This window comes from Thunnus albacares, chromosome 13 (assembly GCF_914725855.1).
Source record: "Thunnus albacares chromosome 13, fThuAlb1.1, whole genome shotgun sequence".
NCBI classification, from domain to species: Eukaryota; Metazoa; Chordata; class Actinopteri; order Scombriformes; family Scombridae; genus Thunnus; species Thunnus albacares.
Window position 1 is genome coordinate 16,388,318 of NC_058118.1, and position 18,869 is coordinate 16,407,186.

Here is an 18,869-nt window from a genome sequence, read left to right on the forward strand (position 1 = left end):
AATGAAGCTGTTTACTCTAGCATCAGCCACACAGATGATGTCTGCATGAACTCTCCTTGTACCCCCCCCCCTCCATATGCGAATGCATGCACGCACACACACACTCACACCACCCAGTTCTTCTGTGTGCGTTTGTGTCATTTGTTTCTGCAGTTTTTCCACTCCACACCTCCTCATGCAATTTGTCAGTTTACATGACAGTCATGACTAGAAGGCAGAGGGGAAAGGATAAGAGGAAGTTGTTGCACAATATTAGTATAAATGACTGTGATGGAAAATATAAGTAGATGGGAGAAAGTTTGTCGGTGTCCCAATCTTAATAAGAGTTGGACAAGAGGACAGTTGAGCTAAAAATGAGAATAAATGATCAATCCTGACATCTAGTGGATATTGTGTGAAACTGAGCACAGCCTGTATATATGTAGGATATCTGTCTGTGTCTTTATATAATGTGGAGACCTTTAAGCCCCCTTCCCCCAGGCCTCATATTTAGGTCAAGGCCTACGTAAGAATTACATAACTATATGTTTTGGAATGACATAAAATTTGTTCAACTGTGGCAGAAAAATGTGGAGAAAAATGATAGAACTGAAGAGCATTTGAACCATTTTTTTTTTTTACAAGTTACCATGATCTTAATAGAAATGGGAATAAGGGTGCCACAGTAAAAACAATTTAGCCTAGTGAAAGATTGGGAAACTTTAAGCAAGAAGCTCATATGGTCAGTGGCGGAGTGTAACTAAGCACATCTACTCAAGTACTGTACTTAAGTACAATTTTGAGGTATTTGTAGGCTACTTTACTTGAGTATTTTCACTTTATGCTACTTCTAATCTAATACATTTCAGATGAGAATATTATAGGCCTACTATTCACTCCACTACATTTGTCTGCCAGCTTTGCATATCAATATTTTAAAAACAAAACATATGATCAGATTATAACACTGTTAGCTACCCAAAAGTATGTTATTGAAATTCCACCTTGACCACCTACAATACTAAAATCAAAATGATTTCTACATGTTTATGCATTAGTCATAAAAATACTGTAATATATTCTATACTAATATATCAGGGGTCATTCTGTTGCACACTGAGTACTTTTAATTTTAATATGCCTACTGAAAGTACATTTTACTGATAATGCTTGTGTAAACTACTTTACTTAAAGGATAGATTCGCAAATTTTCAAACCTTTCTTAAAATAATAGTCAAGTGCCCAAATGAACATTGTGTCTCAATGGACAGTGTTTTCCTGTTCAGCTACAGTGGAAGGATTGTAACAAAAAGAGGGAATGTGGCACCAAAAAACAGTAACTTTGAAAGATATTGACTTGATTTGACTAATTTAGACGACTGAAGCTTCATTACAGCCTTAAATAAACTTTTAAAAACGTATTTTGCACAAAAGGAATCTTGTGGATATTGTCCCCCATTATTTAAATTGAAAGTGCATTATGAATGGATCTCTTAATGGGCAGTATGATAAGGAGGAATGATTACAACAAGAAAAACGTGTCAACGTTCATTTGGGCACCTGACTGTTGTTTTAAGACAGACTTGAAAAATTGTGAACGTATTTTAGGTAAAATCTTGAATTCACCTTTACATGTAACGGAATATTTCTAATATGTGGTATCGCTATCTTTTTTAATAGAGTAAATAATCTGAATTTAAATAATCTAAATTTGAACGGGACCGTACTACATTACCCGGCTGCCTTTGCTTCAACGTCATTTGGTGAATATGTTTGATCCAGCTGGGCCACCATACTTGTTGTGTTTGTGTTAGTGAAAACAAAGATGGCGAACGAACTGGACAGAGTGCGAATCTCAGCTGCGGAACTCCGAGCTGAAGCGTCGAATTCAGTCAATATTACTGACTGTCAGAAAGGTGAGAGGAAGCCAGACAGATATTTGGAAGTAATACAATTGTGAAAAAGTCGATAAATTCAAGCGAAGAAATATGTCAAGTTATCTCAAAGTAGCCTGCGGAGTTGCTAAGTTTGCAACAAGCTATTGTTGTTAGCTAGCTGTGCGTTCTCTGGTCCCGCGCGGTCCGTTTTAAACGCCCCCTTCAAACAAACGACTCCAGATAATTTCTCTGCGACCGTTGCCACAATTTAATCCAGTTTTTTAAATCCCTCGTAGTTTTTCTTTTACTTACTTTGAGTATTTTAAACACATTAGTAGGAGGAATTTGTCGTTTATATGTGGATGTAACGTTAAGCAGTGAGCTCAACTCTTGTCGCTAAACGTCAGAGCACTTGCTAACGTCAACTAACAGTCAGTTAACCATAAACGTTACAAATACGTGCAGCGCCGAAGAAAACTCAAGAGTTATTTGAACCCTCTTTATCAAAGTATCATTAGTCCAAACAGTGGTGTGCGTTTCTCTCTTATGCGAAGTATTGCAGGTTATTTGCAGCTGCAGTGTAACATTGAAAGCCTACATTTTGAACAACTCCACCCACGGAGTGCTCGCTGACATGTGCTGTACTTAAGATACCGTAGTTTCGCTTTGAAAGACGCTGTCAACAGGCAACTTTTTTATTGGTAATTAATAGTTTTTTAAAACGGGTAGCGCAAATGTAGCCAGCGCGTGAATGTGTGCACGTCTGTCTCCCACCTAGCCTCTGATTCAGAACATGTAGAAACGCTGACATCTCGAGTGACTTGGTTTCAATCAAGAACAGTAAAATTGAACTTATCCTACGAGGGACGAACCTAACGATAGTTTTCATAATCGGTTAATCTGTCGATGATTTTTTTGATTAGTCATTTGGTTAGTTAAATGTGCGAAAACCTGAAAATGAGGAAATATGGCCATCACTGTTTCCAAAAGCTAAAGGTGACGTCCTCAAATGTCTGGTTTTGTCTAGACCAACAGTCAACAATCCAAAGATATTCAGTTTATCATCGGTGAAGAATAAAGAAACCAGGAAATATTCACTCATATTATAATACATTCACTTGAGAGGCTGGAAAGAAAGAAATGACATAATTGATGAGCAAAATTGTTGCCAACTTTTATTTTTTTGTTGATCAGTTAAGTGACTAATCATTGCAGCTCTATATCCCACTAACATAAAGTATTGCCTGTGTAGCCAAAGTGTGTTGTATGTTATTCCTCTGTGACATAGCCCTCTCTTATTGTTCAAAGCTTATGAAAAACACATCAGTGAGACACACCGTTGTACATAGGAACTGTAATTTATTTTTTTAAATTTTTTTTTTGTATTTTTTATCCAACATACCCCATTCTGCTGCCATGCATACCCACAAGCACCAAATAGCCTACTTAATTACAACTGAAAACATCAACAAATATGCAATTTACTCCTATTAGAGTAATGTTGCTAGAAATTACAGAGAACAGGAAATGGCTGAGCCCTTTTTAGATATGTACACTATGTATTTGTGACCCATTTTAAAGATTTACCTCTTAACTAAAAATTAATGGGCTTAGGGTTGAGTGCCACAGACATGGTAAGGAAGCTGGGTAGTACAGAGAGATGATCTAAGACATTGCTTGATCTTACTTGTCATTGGATTTGTTGACAAGGAGAAATTCAGAATATGCCAACCTTATCCTTCAATTCACATGCTCCATTTTTATCGTTTTGTTGACTGGATGTCTCTATAAGCATCACAACGTCTTTTTTTCTTTGTGTGTTTGTTCTTTCAGCGGAAGAGCATCAGGAGCCTCACACACAGAAGCAACACAAGAGACGTGAAGGAAAGCATCCCGATCTGCAGCGCTACCATCCGGTGCCTGGGCATGGACGGCGTCACCGTGAAAGTGAGGAGGGAGAGACTGGTCAAAGTGAAGGCTGTGTTCCCCTGGCCTCTGATTCACATGTCCCTGATCAAACATCAAAATCAAAAGATGACAATAAGAGTGTCTCTGATACAGTTTTGGAGAGACATGGGTGCACAGATGGTGGGATGAGTACCAACAAAAAGGATGAAAACAGAATGAGAGGTGATGGTAGTAATACTCAGAACTGTAGAAAGGACACCCACCCACACGCTAAAACAGAAGTAAATCAGGATAAGGACTTTGTTGAAAATGACAGAGAACATCAGGAACCTTCTGGAGCTGCTAAGCCAACAAAGAAAGCCCGCAAACCAGACAGAGAATTTTATCAACCTGGGAGCCGGAGGAGCATCCAGGGAAAGGACTGTGGAGTTGGAAGAGAGCAGGATAAGCCTCCCCCGAGAAAGCATGACCAGAAAATTGATCCAGAATCTCAGTGTAGTACAGAGGAAAGGGAGAGAAAACAAAAAACATGTATACAAAAACAGGGAGGGAAAGACAAAGATGTAAAAGGTATTCAGGAAAATGTAAAATTGGCTAAATCCAGTGAGACAAACAGAAAGCAAGGAAGCAGAGATGTGGAAAAACCTCCATTACCCTTGGATGCTACAGTGGAGAAACTTACTAGCAAAGTAGAAAGACTCAGTGTCAAAGAAAAGGGCAAAGTGGGAGCTGAAGGCCAAGATGATGAAGAGGCAAGTTGCAGGAGTGGGGAAAAAACTGATAAGGGGAGGAGAGGCCAAGGGGGTGGAACAAAAGAGGAGGAAGAAAAGGTGGAGAGGAAAAGGGAAAAGGGAAATCGCAGGAGAAGAGGAGGGGAGAGGGAAAAAGAGAGGAATCAGGACTCCAGAAGAGGAGATGATGAAGTAAGTGGTGGAGGAAAGAGTGACCGGGGAAAAGCTGAGAAGGAAAGAGACAAAAGATCATTAGAGGCCGATAGAGATAACAAACCAGGTAAGACAGGAGAGACACACCAAAGCAAAGGAAGAGAGAATCGCAGAGAAAGAGAAAGCAGAAGAGGGGACAACAACAACAACAACCGGTCCAGAGATGTTGAGAAAGATGCTAAGACAGAAAGAAATGTAGACAGAGCTGTAGAAAGAAGTGATAGAAACAAATCCAATGCAAACATCACAACACCAACCTCAAAGCGCTATTCCAAATCAGATATTCGACGCTCACGGAATCGAACTTACAGCAGTAGCTCAGCCAGCAGTGTGACCAGCCTGGACGGTCCTGGACTAGGGAAGAATGCAGAGGGCTCCAAATGGTTACGCTTGGAGTCCAGGCACAATAACAAAGAGGGGATGGCTAATAGCGGAGAGGGACGAAGGAGTCATTTACAGAGCTGGACAACCAACGGGGAATCATCTACCGAATCACTGGAAGGAAGTGAGATGAGTGACGTAGTAGAGGACAGAAGGAGGAGAAGGGGAGGTGGGGAGGAAGAGCTGAGTGCAGAGAGGCGGAGGGAAGAAAGAAACAGACCAAAGGGAAACAAAGGTGGAGGTCGTGGAATCCTAAGGGTTTCTCTTGAGAAACAGGCAGTTCCCTCGTCGCATAGTGGAGATGCACAACATCGCAAACAAGGCTTGGTTCCTCGTGGCAGAGGTGGGGGTATCCTGGTGCTTCCAGCCCGCACCGACATCTCTAATTCACCTGAGGTTGGGCAAAGGCTTTTTGGTGGAATTAGGGGAGGAGCAGCTTGCAGGAGTAGAGGAGGCAGGGGAGGAGGAGTGAGACGACTTTGGGATCCAAATAACCCTGACCAGAAACCTGCTCTTACCCGCACCCAGTCCTCCCAGCATTCATCTCTCCAACAGCCTATATATCTTCAGTCAGGCGCTGGATATGGACAACTTCACTTTCTGGACACTGACGACGAGGTATCAGGCAGTCCTCCAGTCCCACAAGGTGAGCATTTCCGATCCCAGCAGGCTGCTGCCATGGCCTACTACAAGTTCCAAAACTCTGACAACCCCTACTGCTATCCAATGGCCACCAGCAACCCACATAATCCCAGCACCACCACCAGCCAGCGCTATACATATCCTTATCACATGGGGCCCTACCAAATGGCTCCACCTAATGGTGTGTACCCAGGCCCTGCTGTGGGTCAGTTCTGTGGTAGTTATAGGGGCGCAGGTTATTCCCAGCCAGGTGCAGGAGGTGGTTTGCCATTTGAAGAAGTGGAGCAACAAGCAAGAGGGGAGCTGGGGAGGCTGCTGAGGGCTGCAGATGCACAAGAGCTCCAGCTCAGTAACCTGCTGTCCAGGGACAGAGTGAGTGCAGATGGACTGGATCGCATGGCCCAGCTCAGGTGAGGATTTGGAGAAAGAGATGTGTGACAGTGGGAAGAGAAAAAGTAGATATTGAAAAAGTCTGATAAGAATTGTCTTTTTTTTTTTAGAGCTGACCTTTTGGGGCTATATGAGCAGGTCATCCTGACAGACATTGAACTGTCAGACTCTCAGAACGTGGATCAGGCTTTGTGGAAGCATGTCTTTTACCAAGTCATAGAACGCTTCAGGCAGCTACTCAAAGACCCCACCTTTGACAACACCCCTCATATCAGGAACATGCTGCTCACGCTGCTTGATGAGGTAACAAATGTGTGAGAAATTTGGACAGGGGCACGGTTTCACCAAGCATAGATAAATTCTGTTAAATTTGTTTCATCACTAAAACTTCACTTCTCCATTGTGATTATTGTCTGTGTTTTACAGGGAGCACTATTCTTTGATGCGCTGCTTCAGAAGCTGCAAACAGTATACCAGTTTAAGCTAGAAGATTACATGGATGGCATGGCTATCAGGGCTCGGCCATTACGCAAAACGGTACGACCTTGCTCCTTTCAGTCTGTGTGTGTGTGTGTGTGTGTGTGTGTGTGTGTGTGTGTGTGTGTGTGTGTGTGTGTGTGTGTGTGTGTGTGTGTGTGTGTGTGTAAATGCACTTACCATGTGTTCAAAAACTTGTCCAATAATATATCTTAATAAAAAGATCTTGAATTGGGAGGCACTTAACAGAACTCAAGTGAAAAGTCTGTTGTTACATATGGCTTTGTTCAAGGTTTGTTGAGGGTGTGTCATAGAAAACATATATTGAAGTTTATACCTGCAAAACTAATGATATTCCCATCAGCCTCGGTTTAATTGGAAAATGTTAGCATGCTAACACGCTAAACTAAGATGGTGAACATGGTAAACATTCTACCTACTAAACATCAGCATGTTAGCATTGTCATTGTGAGCATGAAAGAATGTTGACATCAGCATTTAGTTCAAAGCACTGCGGTGCCTGTTTACAGCCTCACAGAGATACTAGCATGGCTGTAAACTCCTGGTCTTATTCAAAGTAATATGTAAAAAAAAGTAATAGTTGTCATAGTCATGAATTTATATTTGTAATTGTGTCTACAATTATGTCCTATCTGAATTTTGTATGTAGTGAATTTTTAAAGTTTTTTTTTGTGTTTTTGTGTTTCTCAGGTAAAGTATGCACTTATCAGTGCTCAGCGCTGTATGATTTGTCAAGGAGATATAGCACGTTACCGGGAACAAGCCAGTGACTCTGCCAACTACGGCAAGGCCCGCAGGTAGGCTGTTATTTCAGCGTTCTCTATGTACTATGAAATTTCTTACACACATTGAAGAGCACAGGATGTGTACTGGTATAAAACTTTAGATTTTCTCTGAGTCAGGAGGCTACCAGTATCACAATCTGAATGAGTGACCAGGAGTCAGGACTAGCTTTTTCACTATTGGACAATTTTTAAACCTGTTTTAATAATAGAGAAAGTTCCCTCCTAGCTGTATATGATCAAGTAAATCCAAATCATACAAGTTAAATAATAAGCTGAAAATTAAAAATTCCACAAAGTTTCTTTGATTGTATCTCATGGCATGTTTCCTTTTTATTTCTCAGCTGGTACCTGAAAGCCCAGCAGATTGCCCCCAAAAATGGACGACCATATAACCAGTTGGCTTTGCTGGCAGTCTATACTGTAAGTGATATGTTGTCTAAATAGGGATGGTGGAAAGTGCAAAGTTGGATATTTAGCTGAAAAAATCTGACTAACTGTATTGTCCTAGCATGTCCTTCAGATTAATGAAGAAAATACAACTATATTTTGGTTCTCTGTGCGTCCTTTTTGAGATAATTCCTTACTCTTACTGTCTTTCCGCTTCTCTCACCTACAGAAGCGGAAGTTGGATGCTGTGTATTATTACATGCGCAGCTTGGCAGCCTCTAACCCCATCCTGACTGCAAAGGAAAGCCTGATGAGTCTGTTTGAGGAAGCTAAGCGCAAGGTCAGACACACACTGTGGTCGTTAACTTGTGCCAGACGATTGACATTCTCGCTTAGAACAAAAACATCTGATGTTACACAGCCTTGGCTTGGACACATTCTTTGAAAATAAATGAAATGAATGAAAATGGTGTTAAGGGACATGAACTATTGGTTGGAACAGAAGTGTTTTGACAGATATAATCTCAAAAGAATACTGACAACAGAACTGTGTACACAGTAAGGTTGCATGAAGAGTTCATATAAATATTGATATGTATTGTATAAAGACAAATATAATGACATTGTGTGTTAAAGCAATCATTTGCTTGATAAATTACCACAACTTAGCAGAATTGGTGAAGTTTACTAGAATCTGGTGATTACGCTGAGACATTAGGCAGCACAAGTGCCTCTTGTTTACTTACCTTGACTTTGTTTTTGCAGACAGAGCAGCTGGAGCGACGGAGGAGACAGGAGTGTGAAGGAGGCTCCAGGGGTCCAGCAGTAAGGGGACGAGGAAGAGGGGAGGAGGGAGCACGTATGGAGATTTGGATTCGCCCCAGCGGACAAGCAGCAACCCCATCCTCACAGAGAGGAGGTAGTGAGTCCAGCAGAGATTCTGAACAGGATGGAGAGCTGAGCAGTCTCAGTGCTAGTGATGTAAGATCCCTTTCTTTCTCTCTCTCTCATACACAGACACACACATTCAGTCCCATGCATTATACCTTTACATATATGCAGTCAAAGACACTGTCTGTGCACTCTGGGTGTGCATATTTTAACTGTCCCCCACACTCTTTTATAATTTAATTTCCCCTCTCATTTATTCCCTTTGCTACTGTTTCATTTTTACTCATTCACTATTTCCCAGGCCTTCATATCTGTTTACAAATGTTTTGTTTTCATTTCAGTTCCTATTTTAAAATATGTTTTTGACCCCCCTCTTTACTCTGCTTCATTTGTTGTTTGGCTGTCCCCGTTTTGGTTTGTTCCTGTTTTGCTTGCAATGATTCACCATCTTTTTATTAGACCATGCAGGCTTTTTTCTTAGGCAAATATATGCAGTAATTGGACATCCACTCATCCATTTCCTTGCTGCTTAGTCTGTAAATTGTCACAGTGGCATTTGAGAGAACAAGATGGAATAGATGAGCTCTCCTGGGCAACTTCTGTCAGCCCCTGATATGTGACGTTGAGGCATTTCCAGTCCAGCTGGGAGATATATCTTATCCAGTATCTCCTCTTGTATCCCCCCCTTAGTGTATTAGGCTAGTGCCCCGCCAATGGGAAGTGCTCAGGTGTTTTTTTGGGGGTTTTTTTTCCCCAGGGTCACCCATCTGATAAGATTTTTGCTTTTAGATGTTTTTTATTACAGAAAGTGTATGAAACCCATGACCAAAATAGTCATACATTTTTGTCATTGTGTTAATTATGGATGCAATTATAGTGAAAATAAATTGTTCCCCTTTTTGCTGGTGACCCCATAGAACCCCATCAAGGACCCCTGGGGGTTCCCAGATCCCACTTTGAGAACCAATGCCTTACAGTACCTGTGGCTAGACTTTTCCAAAAAGGCTAAGCTGTGTCAGTCTTCAGTAAATGGGGTATAGTCAAGCCAGATGTACTGCCCTTCAAGTTCAAACCACATTGCAAAAGGGTTTCATCCACACACAAAAGGAAAGACTGTACAGAGTCTATAGTGTTGTGTAGTTGTCCCAGTAATTAAACTAATAGTGGGTTTAAATATCCCGAAAAATACCGGAAGTAGCTTTGTGCTATTTCCATTTTAATTTCTCTACTTTTTAACAAATCTAAATCTTTATCCAGTGTGCTTTGCCTCTTGTTCACTAGTTATCATTGTCTCCTGATGGAAGTGGTTATTTTGTGCCATCTGTATGTGAATCTACTTGGCCATATTCTTTAGCCTTTCAGTCCATTTCCTGCCACCCCTATTGTTCCACCATTCAAAATCCCAGGTGCATTTAAGTGGTGACGTCACTGGATGAAGACGTGTGCTTTAGGGTTTGTAGCTAAATAAAATTGTTGCCCAAAGATTAGTAACCCTTTTCTTTTGTCTCTCGGCCTTCTCCCTTTTCTCCAGCTAAATAAGAGGTTCATTCTGAGTTTCCTGCATGCACATGGAAAGCTCTTCACTAAAGTGGGGTGAGTGATGTCTCATGTATTCTAGCTCTTACTTTAACGACAGAATGAGTCCTTAAAGTCCTTCATGCAATGTTGAACTATCATGAACTATCGTCATACCTCGGGTCATAGTGGGGTTAGTTTTATTTTATTATATTTTGTTATATTGTGTCAGCATGCAATGATTATTGCTCTGCTTTTTCCTTTGGAAATAAAAAACAATTGATTATTTTTTTAAAAAAGGACTTAATGAGTTTGAATGAATGAATGAGTGAAGTGAATTTAATATAATCTGAAAAATAATGTGTTTTTGTGTCTGTTTGTCTTTTTTTATGAATATGTGTGTCTTTACTGTGCAGCATGGAATCCTTCCCTGGAGTGGCAAGCCGTGTTCTGCAGGAGTTCAGGACGCTGCTCCAGCATGGTCCTTCTCTTCTGGGCAGCACACACATGCTGCAGATCATCACCATCAACATGTTCACCATACACAATGCCCAGTGCAGAGGTAATGCTGCACACACACCATTATTATCATAATCAAATGACTAATCCTGCTTCAAATCTGCTAAATTAATGCAAATGCATGACTGGTAAACACCTTATTTTGTTTTTATGGAGGCGATGAACATGAAAATATGTTGTATAACTTTTTATTAAAAGAAAAATGTGTTAATTTGTTTGCTTGTTTGAAGTTCACACAGGTCATTGGTAATATTGATACAAAGAATGTTGTGGAAGTTCAGTTTCTGATTCTTGTCTCTGTGTGTCAGGTGAAGAAGAAGAAGTGCGGTCCGTTTTACAAGAGCAAAGCACTGCTCTGGGTCTCGGCATGTTTGCGCTATTGGTGCAGCGCTGCACAGAGTTGCTCAGAGATATTCCTGCAGGTATATACACACACAAACACACACACACAGTGAGGTTAACACACAAATGGATACATGTATCAGAAGCATTTTCTTAAGTTGTTTTCCACTTACAGAAGTTTCAGTTCCTTTGGTTTGATAAGCACATTGAATGGACATTTATTACAATCAAGTGTTGAAGTTTAAAAACTCTTTTCTCCTTCTCTCAGAACCAGTATCCATGGCGGACGGAGAGGAGGAGGGTAAAGGGGAGGAGCTGGAGGGTATGGTGAAGGTCTCTGCCTTCCCATTGGACCTTAGAGAACTACTCCCAAGCATCAAGGTCTGGTCTGACTGGATGTTGGGACACCCAGACCAGTGGAACCCACCACCCTGCAATATAGAGTGAGTACTTTGACTTCTTACCTGCTTTTAATTACTATCTGATGGTTCTGCTCATGGTGTCTACTGGTGCTTTTACTCAAACTACATACACAAACTCTCTTCAGACAGTATCTCTTTAAAATACTTATTCCTCACCATCACTTGTGACTTAATGTCTGTATCAAGTTGCAGCCCTGACGTTTGGCAGTGCCTGGCTGACCTGTGTAACGTCCTGGCACGTGTGGACCATGGGGAGGTGCCGCTGTACAAAGTCGACAGTGATGAAGTCGAGGGAGACGAGGAGTTGACTGTACTGCAGTTGAAGGAGGACAGGCTGCTGGCTGGCTTTGTGCCACTGCTTGCTGCACCCCAGGAGCCCTGTTACATTGACAAACACACTGACATGGTGAGCGGAAAGTAAAACTCTACAGCCCTGGTACATGCTTGTTGTCCTTTAGAATTACTGATTACTCTTCTGTCACTGCCGAATTATACAGCACACTACGTCTACTCCTAATGGTTCTCTTCTTGGTCTCATGCACATATACCTCTTTCCTCAGGCAATAGCAGCAGACTGTAAGAGAGTGACAGTGCTGAAGTACTTTCTGGAGGCTTTGTGTGGACAGGAAGAGCCTCTGCTGGCGTTCAAAGGAGGCAAATACATCTCCGTGGCAACTTCTCCTCCATCTAACCACTCAATGGATACAAGGAGCAGGCAGGATTCTCTAACAGAGAAAGAGGTGACGGTCTACCTTGTACTTTCCTCCTAATAACCTTCCCTCTCCACTCAGTTCCTTCTTTTCTTTTCATATCTCCTTGCACTACTTTCTCTCTAAATTTGATCAAAATTATGTAAAAACTAATATATGTTCATTGCAGCTCAGCAGAGGCTGTCGGAAAAAAGAGGAGGCCGATATTTTGATAATGTGTCTTATCTTTGTCTGTGTCTGTTTTGCAGGCTGATGATGTCATCGTCGAGGCAGAGTCATCACTCTCCACATCCGAAGGAGAGGAGGATGTCGAGGAGGCAGGAGACAGTGAGAATGATATCAGACAGCTGAAGGCGCGACGCCACGCCCTCGCCAACAAACTGGCACAACAGCAGAAACGCAGGGATAAGATACAGGTAAAACAGGCATATAAGTACAATAAATATTAATATTGAGACAAATGATAATTGTTCAATTGTAATACACTGTATGTCTCATAATTTTTAGGTGAGTGAATAATCAAAAAGGATCAATAATTAATGATGAAAAATGAATTAGTTGCACTCAAAATCACCTGTTTTACTTGTCAATTAATTGTTACTGAAAGGATTTCATAGATTTATTTCATAATGCATAATAACACTGGGTTATTATATAAAATTGTACTTTCCATAAAAAATATTTAGGAAAACCTCTATGGGCTAGTGTTGAAATGTTCAGGTCCTGCATTGTGTTAATGGCAAAAATATTTCAGGTAATTCAGAAAGAATTTGTTTTCTTTCTGGACATGCGTGCTTCAAATAAGAAAAGCAGTCCAGGCATTCAAATATAAGAAAATGTAACAGTGAGGAGGGAAGTATTAAAAAGTCTTTATTGTAGTTAAGTCATTAAATGAACAGGTTTCTACCATTGTAGGTCTTCGTCAGGGCTTTAAAAACTGGAAGACCTACAGTGGTCGAAACATTTTCTTATATTTGGAGCTCCTGGACTGCTTTCTTCTTTGAAGCACCCAGTTTTTTTTCCCTGTTTTCCAAGAGCACCCTACACATTTTTGATCTATGTTTGATTATATAGAGCAGCCAGTCATCTCTTTTCATAGTACATAAGTATCAATTAAATAGGGCAGGCCACAGTCATACCATGTCATGGTAGAATTGCATTTCACATTGAATTTAATGTGTGTGTGTGTGTGTGTGTGTTCCAGGCGGTGCTGCAGACAGGCGGACAGTTGGAGCTGGAAGTGAGGCCGCTCTTTTTGGTTCCAGATACCAACGGATTCATTGATCATTTGGGCGGACTGAAGAAGCTCCTCCAATGTGGAACATACATAATAGTTGTGCCACTCATCGGTAAGAGTGAAAGACATTAGATATAAAATAAGGAATAAAGAATTAGAAAAAATGATTAGAATTAGATATGGCCAGAAATATAAATCTTGGTTCTTGTTTTCAAACTTTAGGATAATTGACTTTGAATCAATTCCTCTCTCTGCAAAATGAAGGAAAACATAATTGAAACATCAGATTTTTTAGGATTTGCATATGCATGTGACATTTGATCAAGAATAATAAAAGACCTACACCATTTGCAAGGCTGATTGGACTGTCAGTACCAGATATTTCAAATAAGTAGAGCACGGACATCCACTTTAATAATCAGTTTTGCACAAAAAGTCAGTGCACCAATTCATCTGCTACTGCTGTTTGTGTTTTGACAAGACACCAGCCTGATAACTTCAGACTATTAGCGAGCTAGCATTAGCTAACCAGCAGATAGGGACAGACTGAACAAGGAAGAAACAGCTCATATAGCTATCTGTGTTCATTTTTGACTAAAAAATTACCTTTGTAATAACTAGATTTTCACAAATCGAGCAAAAAAAATGACAGTCAATCACAGTCTCTAGTTAGTGGGTTAGGGTGTTGTGGAGTGTTTAAAATGATAGTAGCCTGTGTGCCTTGCATTTGGTGCAAAAATAGAAAATCTGTGGTGTAATGTAAGTTCTCTCTCTCAGTGATTACAGAGTTAGATGGCTTGGCTAAAGGCCAGGACAACTTTGGTGGAGGACTGGGGTCAGGAGGCCGCAGCACAGGTAGTCGCAGCAACTACAATGTTAGTGCAGCCCATGTGCGGGCCGTGCAGGAGAAGGCCCGGTTGGCAGTGGTTTTCCTAGAGAAAGGGTTTGAATCCAGGGAACCGTGCCTCAGAGCCCTTACAAGCAGAGGAAATCAGCTGGAGTCTATTGCCTTCCGCAGTGAAGACACGTCTGGACAACAGGTGAGTTTGTTTCATTTTCTTTTATTTCATTAGCTTTGGGTAATTTGGTTTCAGACTGTGCAGTGAAAGTGTTTCTCTTGCTGGGAAGCGGTGATTAACTGAAGTTTAAAACGACATTATTACTTTAAATAAATGTTTGCACTGTTTTCAGTGACTTAATTTTTGTTCTTTCTCAGGGTAATAATGACGATGTGATCCTGTCCTGCTGTCTCCACTACTGCAAAGACAAGGCAAAAGACTTCATGCCTGATCAGAGAAGTATGTAACATGAATTCTCTGTCACTCTCCATATTTTGTACCTTACATACAAACACTTTTATTTTCATAATTTGGTGTGAATGAAGTCTTCTGAGTTTATCTCTAACTCCTCTTTGGCTTCCCTTCCCTCACACACACACACAGATGGGACAGTGAGGCTGCAAAGAGAGGTGGTACTCCTTACAGATGACCGTAACCTACGTGTCAAAGCTTTGACACGCAACGTCCCAGTCCGAGACATCCCTGCTTTCCTCAGCTGGGCCAAAGTGGGCTGAACCAGGCTAAGCTGAAATCAAAGGAACCCAACTGCTGAAGCCTGCTTGCCACTCAGCCAGGAGAGAAGACACACTTATGCAGAGGAAGAGGAGGAGGAGAAAACAGGGGAGAGGAAATGATAAAGCGAAAAACCACTTCTTATGAAATATGAGCAAAAGTGGTGAGAGCAGAGTGGTTTTAGTGAGCTTTTTTCCCCCCTCTTGTGATGGAGTGTGTGTGTGAATGTGTGTGTTAAGATCAGTGAGCTTCCCCAGAAAGAGACAGGGAGACTTGATAAGTCTCAGGAAGGCTGGACTGGAAGGGACGAAGGATGGATGGAGTGAGTAAAAATGGAGTGATTTGATTTGAATTGTCTGGTCCAGCCTTGAGCCTCTGCGCCTAGTTAGTGAGTGCACTCTGCAAGCAGTATTAAAATTTGAGGCTGATGATAGAATGAGCCAGAGAGAGGAAGAGTGTTTATGGTCATCTAATTGATTAAAGACAGCTGTAATGAATGCCACAACTGGCACTTCCACACTTCTCTGAGGGCCCAGTCCCAGTTACAGACTGCTGTGGCCTCTACAGCAGAGCTGAGAGAACGGTAGGCGGAGAGAAGCACAGCTGGAGGATCTGTGTCAGTAGTGGCTGACTGTAGCGAGGGATACCAAGAGCCCTCATGCAACATCAGTGCCTCCAGTCAATCATATGCAGGTATTGTATTTCCTGAAAACCCAGGAAGTGCTTGATACCTGTTTGCTAACTTGGGTTGTTCCTCCAGCTTGATGCAAGCATTAAGTTTGGATATTGTAAGAAACTGATTTTTAAAAAAATCAACATCTCTAAAACATTGGATTTTTTTTTTCTATTATTTTGTTTGTATTTGTTTTTGAGCTCATGCATAAAAGGTTTTCTTTCCATCCTGAAGGCCATTTCTCATATATATTGTAGACTCTAATTCCAAGTATCTGCCAGGTTTTCCCAATAACAAGATGAACCATAATTTACTGAAGACATCCCACGTTAAATTTTGAGTTTGAATCAGATCTGGGTGCAAATATACCAGCAATTTTTTTGTTGTTGTTGTTTTTGAGTAGTGTAACAACAAATGCCAATATACCAGGATGACTCAGTCAGTTTGTGGAGAGTTTTCAGTTTCAGGAAATTATTTTACAATGACTAACTTTCATGGGATTGTTGTCTTATAGGAGAAATTCCACCCAGCTGCCATTTTAAACAAAATTTTGCAGATACTGTTTGACTCAGGTCTGCCTTTGGACAGCCACTTTGTTAGGAGAAGGTTTAGTTCTTCATAGTGACTTTGCAGATACTTTATCAATTTCTGCTGGTGAATAATTCACTTAATTTTCTATTCATCTTTACACTTGCATATCAGTCTTTTTGTGCTTTTCAGTTCATACCACCGCAGCAGTTTACCTTTTTATTTTATTTTTTTTAAATCACTAATACCTGTTTTCTTCTCAAGAGTTTGAATTTGTCTTTTTTTCCCCACATATTCACAGTCACATATTCACATTTCTTTCTTTGAAATAAAATGTATGTAATATAACTTCACAAATTACAGCCTGTAAAATTACCATTGAGTTCGAGCAACACCTCACAGACACATTGTCAACAAACATTTAACACAGATGGTATTTGTGTGTGTGTTTGCTTGTTCTACATTGCTTTGTGGTAGTTTCAGGAAATTCTGAGTCATGTCAGAAGTGTATGTTTCTGTGTGCACCTGAAACAGCTGGCTGCTCAATATAGTCATCTGTTAAGTCACATTCATCATTCACAGTTTGATCATAGGGATTTAAAAGAATACTGTATGTAGATGTTGCTACTCTACTTTCTATTTGTTCTGTACCTTTTCAGCTTGTACGACTCTCACCAGCAGTTGATGTTTCTGTATTTGTGTAAACCGTCAGACAGGTTTATTATTGAGTTTTTGTTTCATTTTTCAGCCTGTGTTGGTGCTTCTGTAGCGTTCAGTGCAATCTACTGTGTTATGTGGCGCTGCTGCAGTGTTTTAATGTCAGGGCAAATGTAGTGAATACATAATCAACTTTATACAAATGACTTTTTCATTGTCCATCATTAAAAATGTTTTGAAGGCATCGTTTTACCTCATTGATGTGCAAATGAAGAATGTGATATTGTAAGAAGTGGCCTTTGTCACTGCAGACTTATGCAGTCTTTTAGCAGAAAAAGCGCAGGTGTTACAACTGTGACATGTCAAACTGGATATGTGAAGGTTCATCATCTTATGTTTTTGTGTACATCACTAAATTAAAGATTGGATTATAACAGAAATTTTGTAAGAGAGTTGAAATACTAGTGGGAAATGATTGCTGAGCACTAAGATTTACATGCAAATGTTGACAAAATCAAATGTAATAGAGCCTATTATTAAATCCAGATAAAATTATTACAATAAGCACACTAAACATCATCTACAGAAAGCTGTATCTGAATCACTGACATACAAAAACCTTTGCATATGTGCCCTCATGTGGTAACTGAAGATGACAGGTGAAAGCGAAGGAACTGAGGAGCCAGATTTGAGTTCTCAGTAAGCTGGGAGGTAGCACAGGGAATATGGGAAGGGAGAATGATGAAATAGACAACCATGAGGAAATTTACAGGTCAACCATACTGTAATGAGCATGGGGACATAACTGAAAATTTAAAATGAGTTTAAAGACCATGATCATCATCTGTATGCCTCAAAAGACTAAATTGCTCTGGTTCCTTTAAGACTGATATATGTTTAACTTTTAAACCGCTGGTTTAAATAGAGAACTCTCAGTTCCAATGGCATAAGATAAATGCTTGGAGACTTCCAAATAATCACTATTACATGATAAAACTCACTCTTGTACATCAAGCAGCTATCTGTGAATGTACATCTTCAGAAAGCTTGAGTTGCACAAATTCACATATCATTACACATATGCTCAGTCTTTGAATAAACCCTAATATCTATGGAGATACTCAGGGGGAATCATTTATTTACATTATACATGCACGTGTGTGTGTATGTGTGTGTGTGTGTGTGTGTGTGTGTGTGTGTGTGTGTGTGTGTCAGGGACAGAAAGTTCTACATCCTATCCATCCATATCATTTGCTTCGGTATACTTTCTGTGCCTGGATACAGACCACACAGGCAGGACCTGACTCCCATCATCATGACAACAGGGCTGCCGAGCAACCAATCAAAGCCCTCCGAGCCCCGTCCTGCAAGCTGATTGGTCCCTCGGCCTGCAGCCTGTTGTGGAATGCCCATCTTTAACCTCTCTGCTGCCATGCACACATCGCATTACATCCTATATTTCCTCAATGCAGATTATAGCTACAGTTGTAATCCTCCTCTGTAATGTGGTGTCACGTTTGCTCTGACATGGCTTGTAGTGTTATTATTATTAATTGCACACTGCATATATTGTTTACACTATTTGTACATTCCTGGTAAATATTTTGTACATTTCATTTCATTCTCATTTCATATTTTACATACATTTTTACAACATTTCCTTTTTATATTATGTAGGATTACTTAATTTTGTGTATATTTTGACTGTTATGCACCACAACACCAAGGCAAAAACCTTATATGTGCAAACCTATTTGGCAAAAAAAAAAAAAAAACCTGGATCTGATTCTTATTGATATCAAGTTGTTTGTCATGTAATAACTGGAACATCTCAAAGAAATGTATATTTCTGACTGATGCTTGTCAGGCAGCATTCAGTCTTTTTATGCTTATGTAAACATAAGATGATTAAAAGGTGACAGTGTCAGACATGGAAACATATGTGGCACAGCATACTGCATGTGCACAAATTGTCAACTTCCAACCTGTATTGTATAGTCAAGAGTGCTTTTT

At 40.4% G+C, this 18,869-nt stretch overlaps 1 protein-coding gene across 1 annotated transcript; it reads left to right on the forward strand.

Moving 5' to 3' along the window:
• The first annotated feature begins 1,776 nt into the window (after positions 1-1,776).
• smg6 (SMG6 nonsense mediated mRNA decay factor) lies at positions 1,777-17,100 on the forward strand. Its single transcript, XM_044370123.1, has 19 exons — positions 1,777-1,895; positions 3,690-6,141; positions 6,232-6,424; positions 6,548-6,658; positions 7,310-7,416; positions 7,746-7,824; positions 8,021-8,131; positions 8,557-8,772; positions 10,214-10,275; positions 10,614-10,759; positions 11,025-11,138; positions 11,327-11,501; positions 11,667-11,886; positions 12,041-12,220; positions 12,439-12,606; positions 13,395-13,539; positions 14,205-14,467; positions 14,644-14,725; positions 14,870-17,100. The coding sequence occupies exons 1-19, from the start codon at positions 1,805-1,807 to the stop codon at positions 14,998-15,000; spliced, it is 5,046 nt and encodes a 1,681-aa protein (XP_044226058.1). The 5' UTR covers positions 1,777-1,804; the 3' UTR covers positions 15,001-17,100.
• The last annotated feature ends 1,769 nt before the right edge of the window (positions 17,101-18,869 follow it).

What these genes read in the sequence shown, in the direction of transcription:
- smg6 (XM_044370123.1), top strand. Translation starts at nt 1,805, where the DNA reads ATGGCGAACGAACTGGACAGAGTGCGAATCTCAGCTGCGGAACTCCGA. An exon ending in CTTTGCTGGCAGTCTATACT is followed by an intron (nt 7,825 to 8,020) that starts GTAAGTGATATG and finishes TCTCACCTACAG; the next exon opens with AAGCGGAAGTTGGATGCTGT. An exon ending in AAGCTCTTCACTAAAGTGGG is followed by an intron (nt 10,276 to 10,613) that starts GTGAGTGATGTC and finishes TTTACTGTGCAG; the next exon opens with CATGGAATCCTTCCCTGGAG.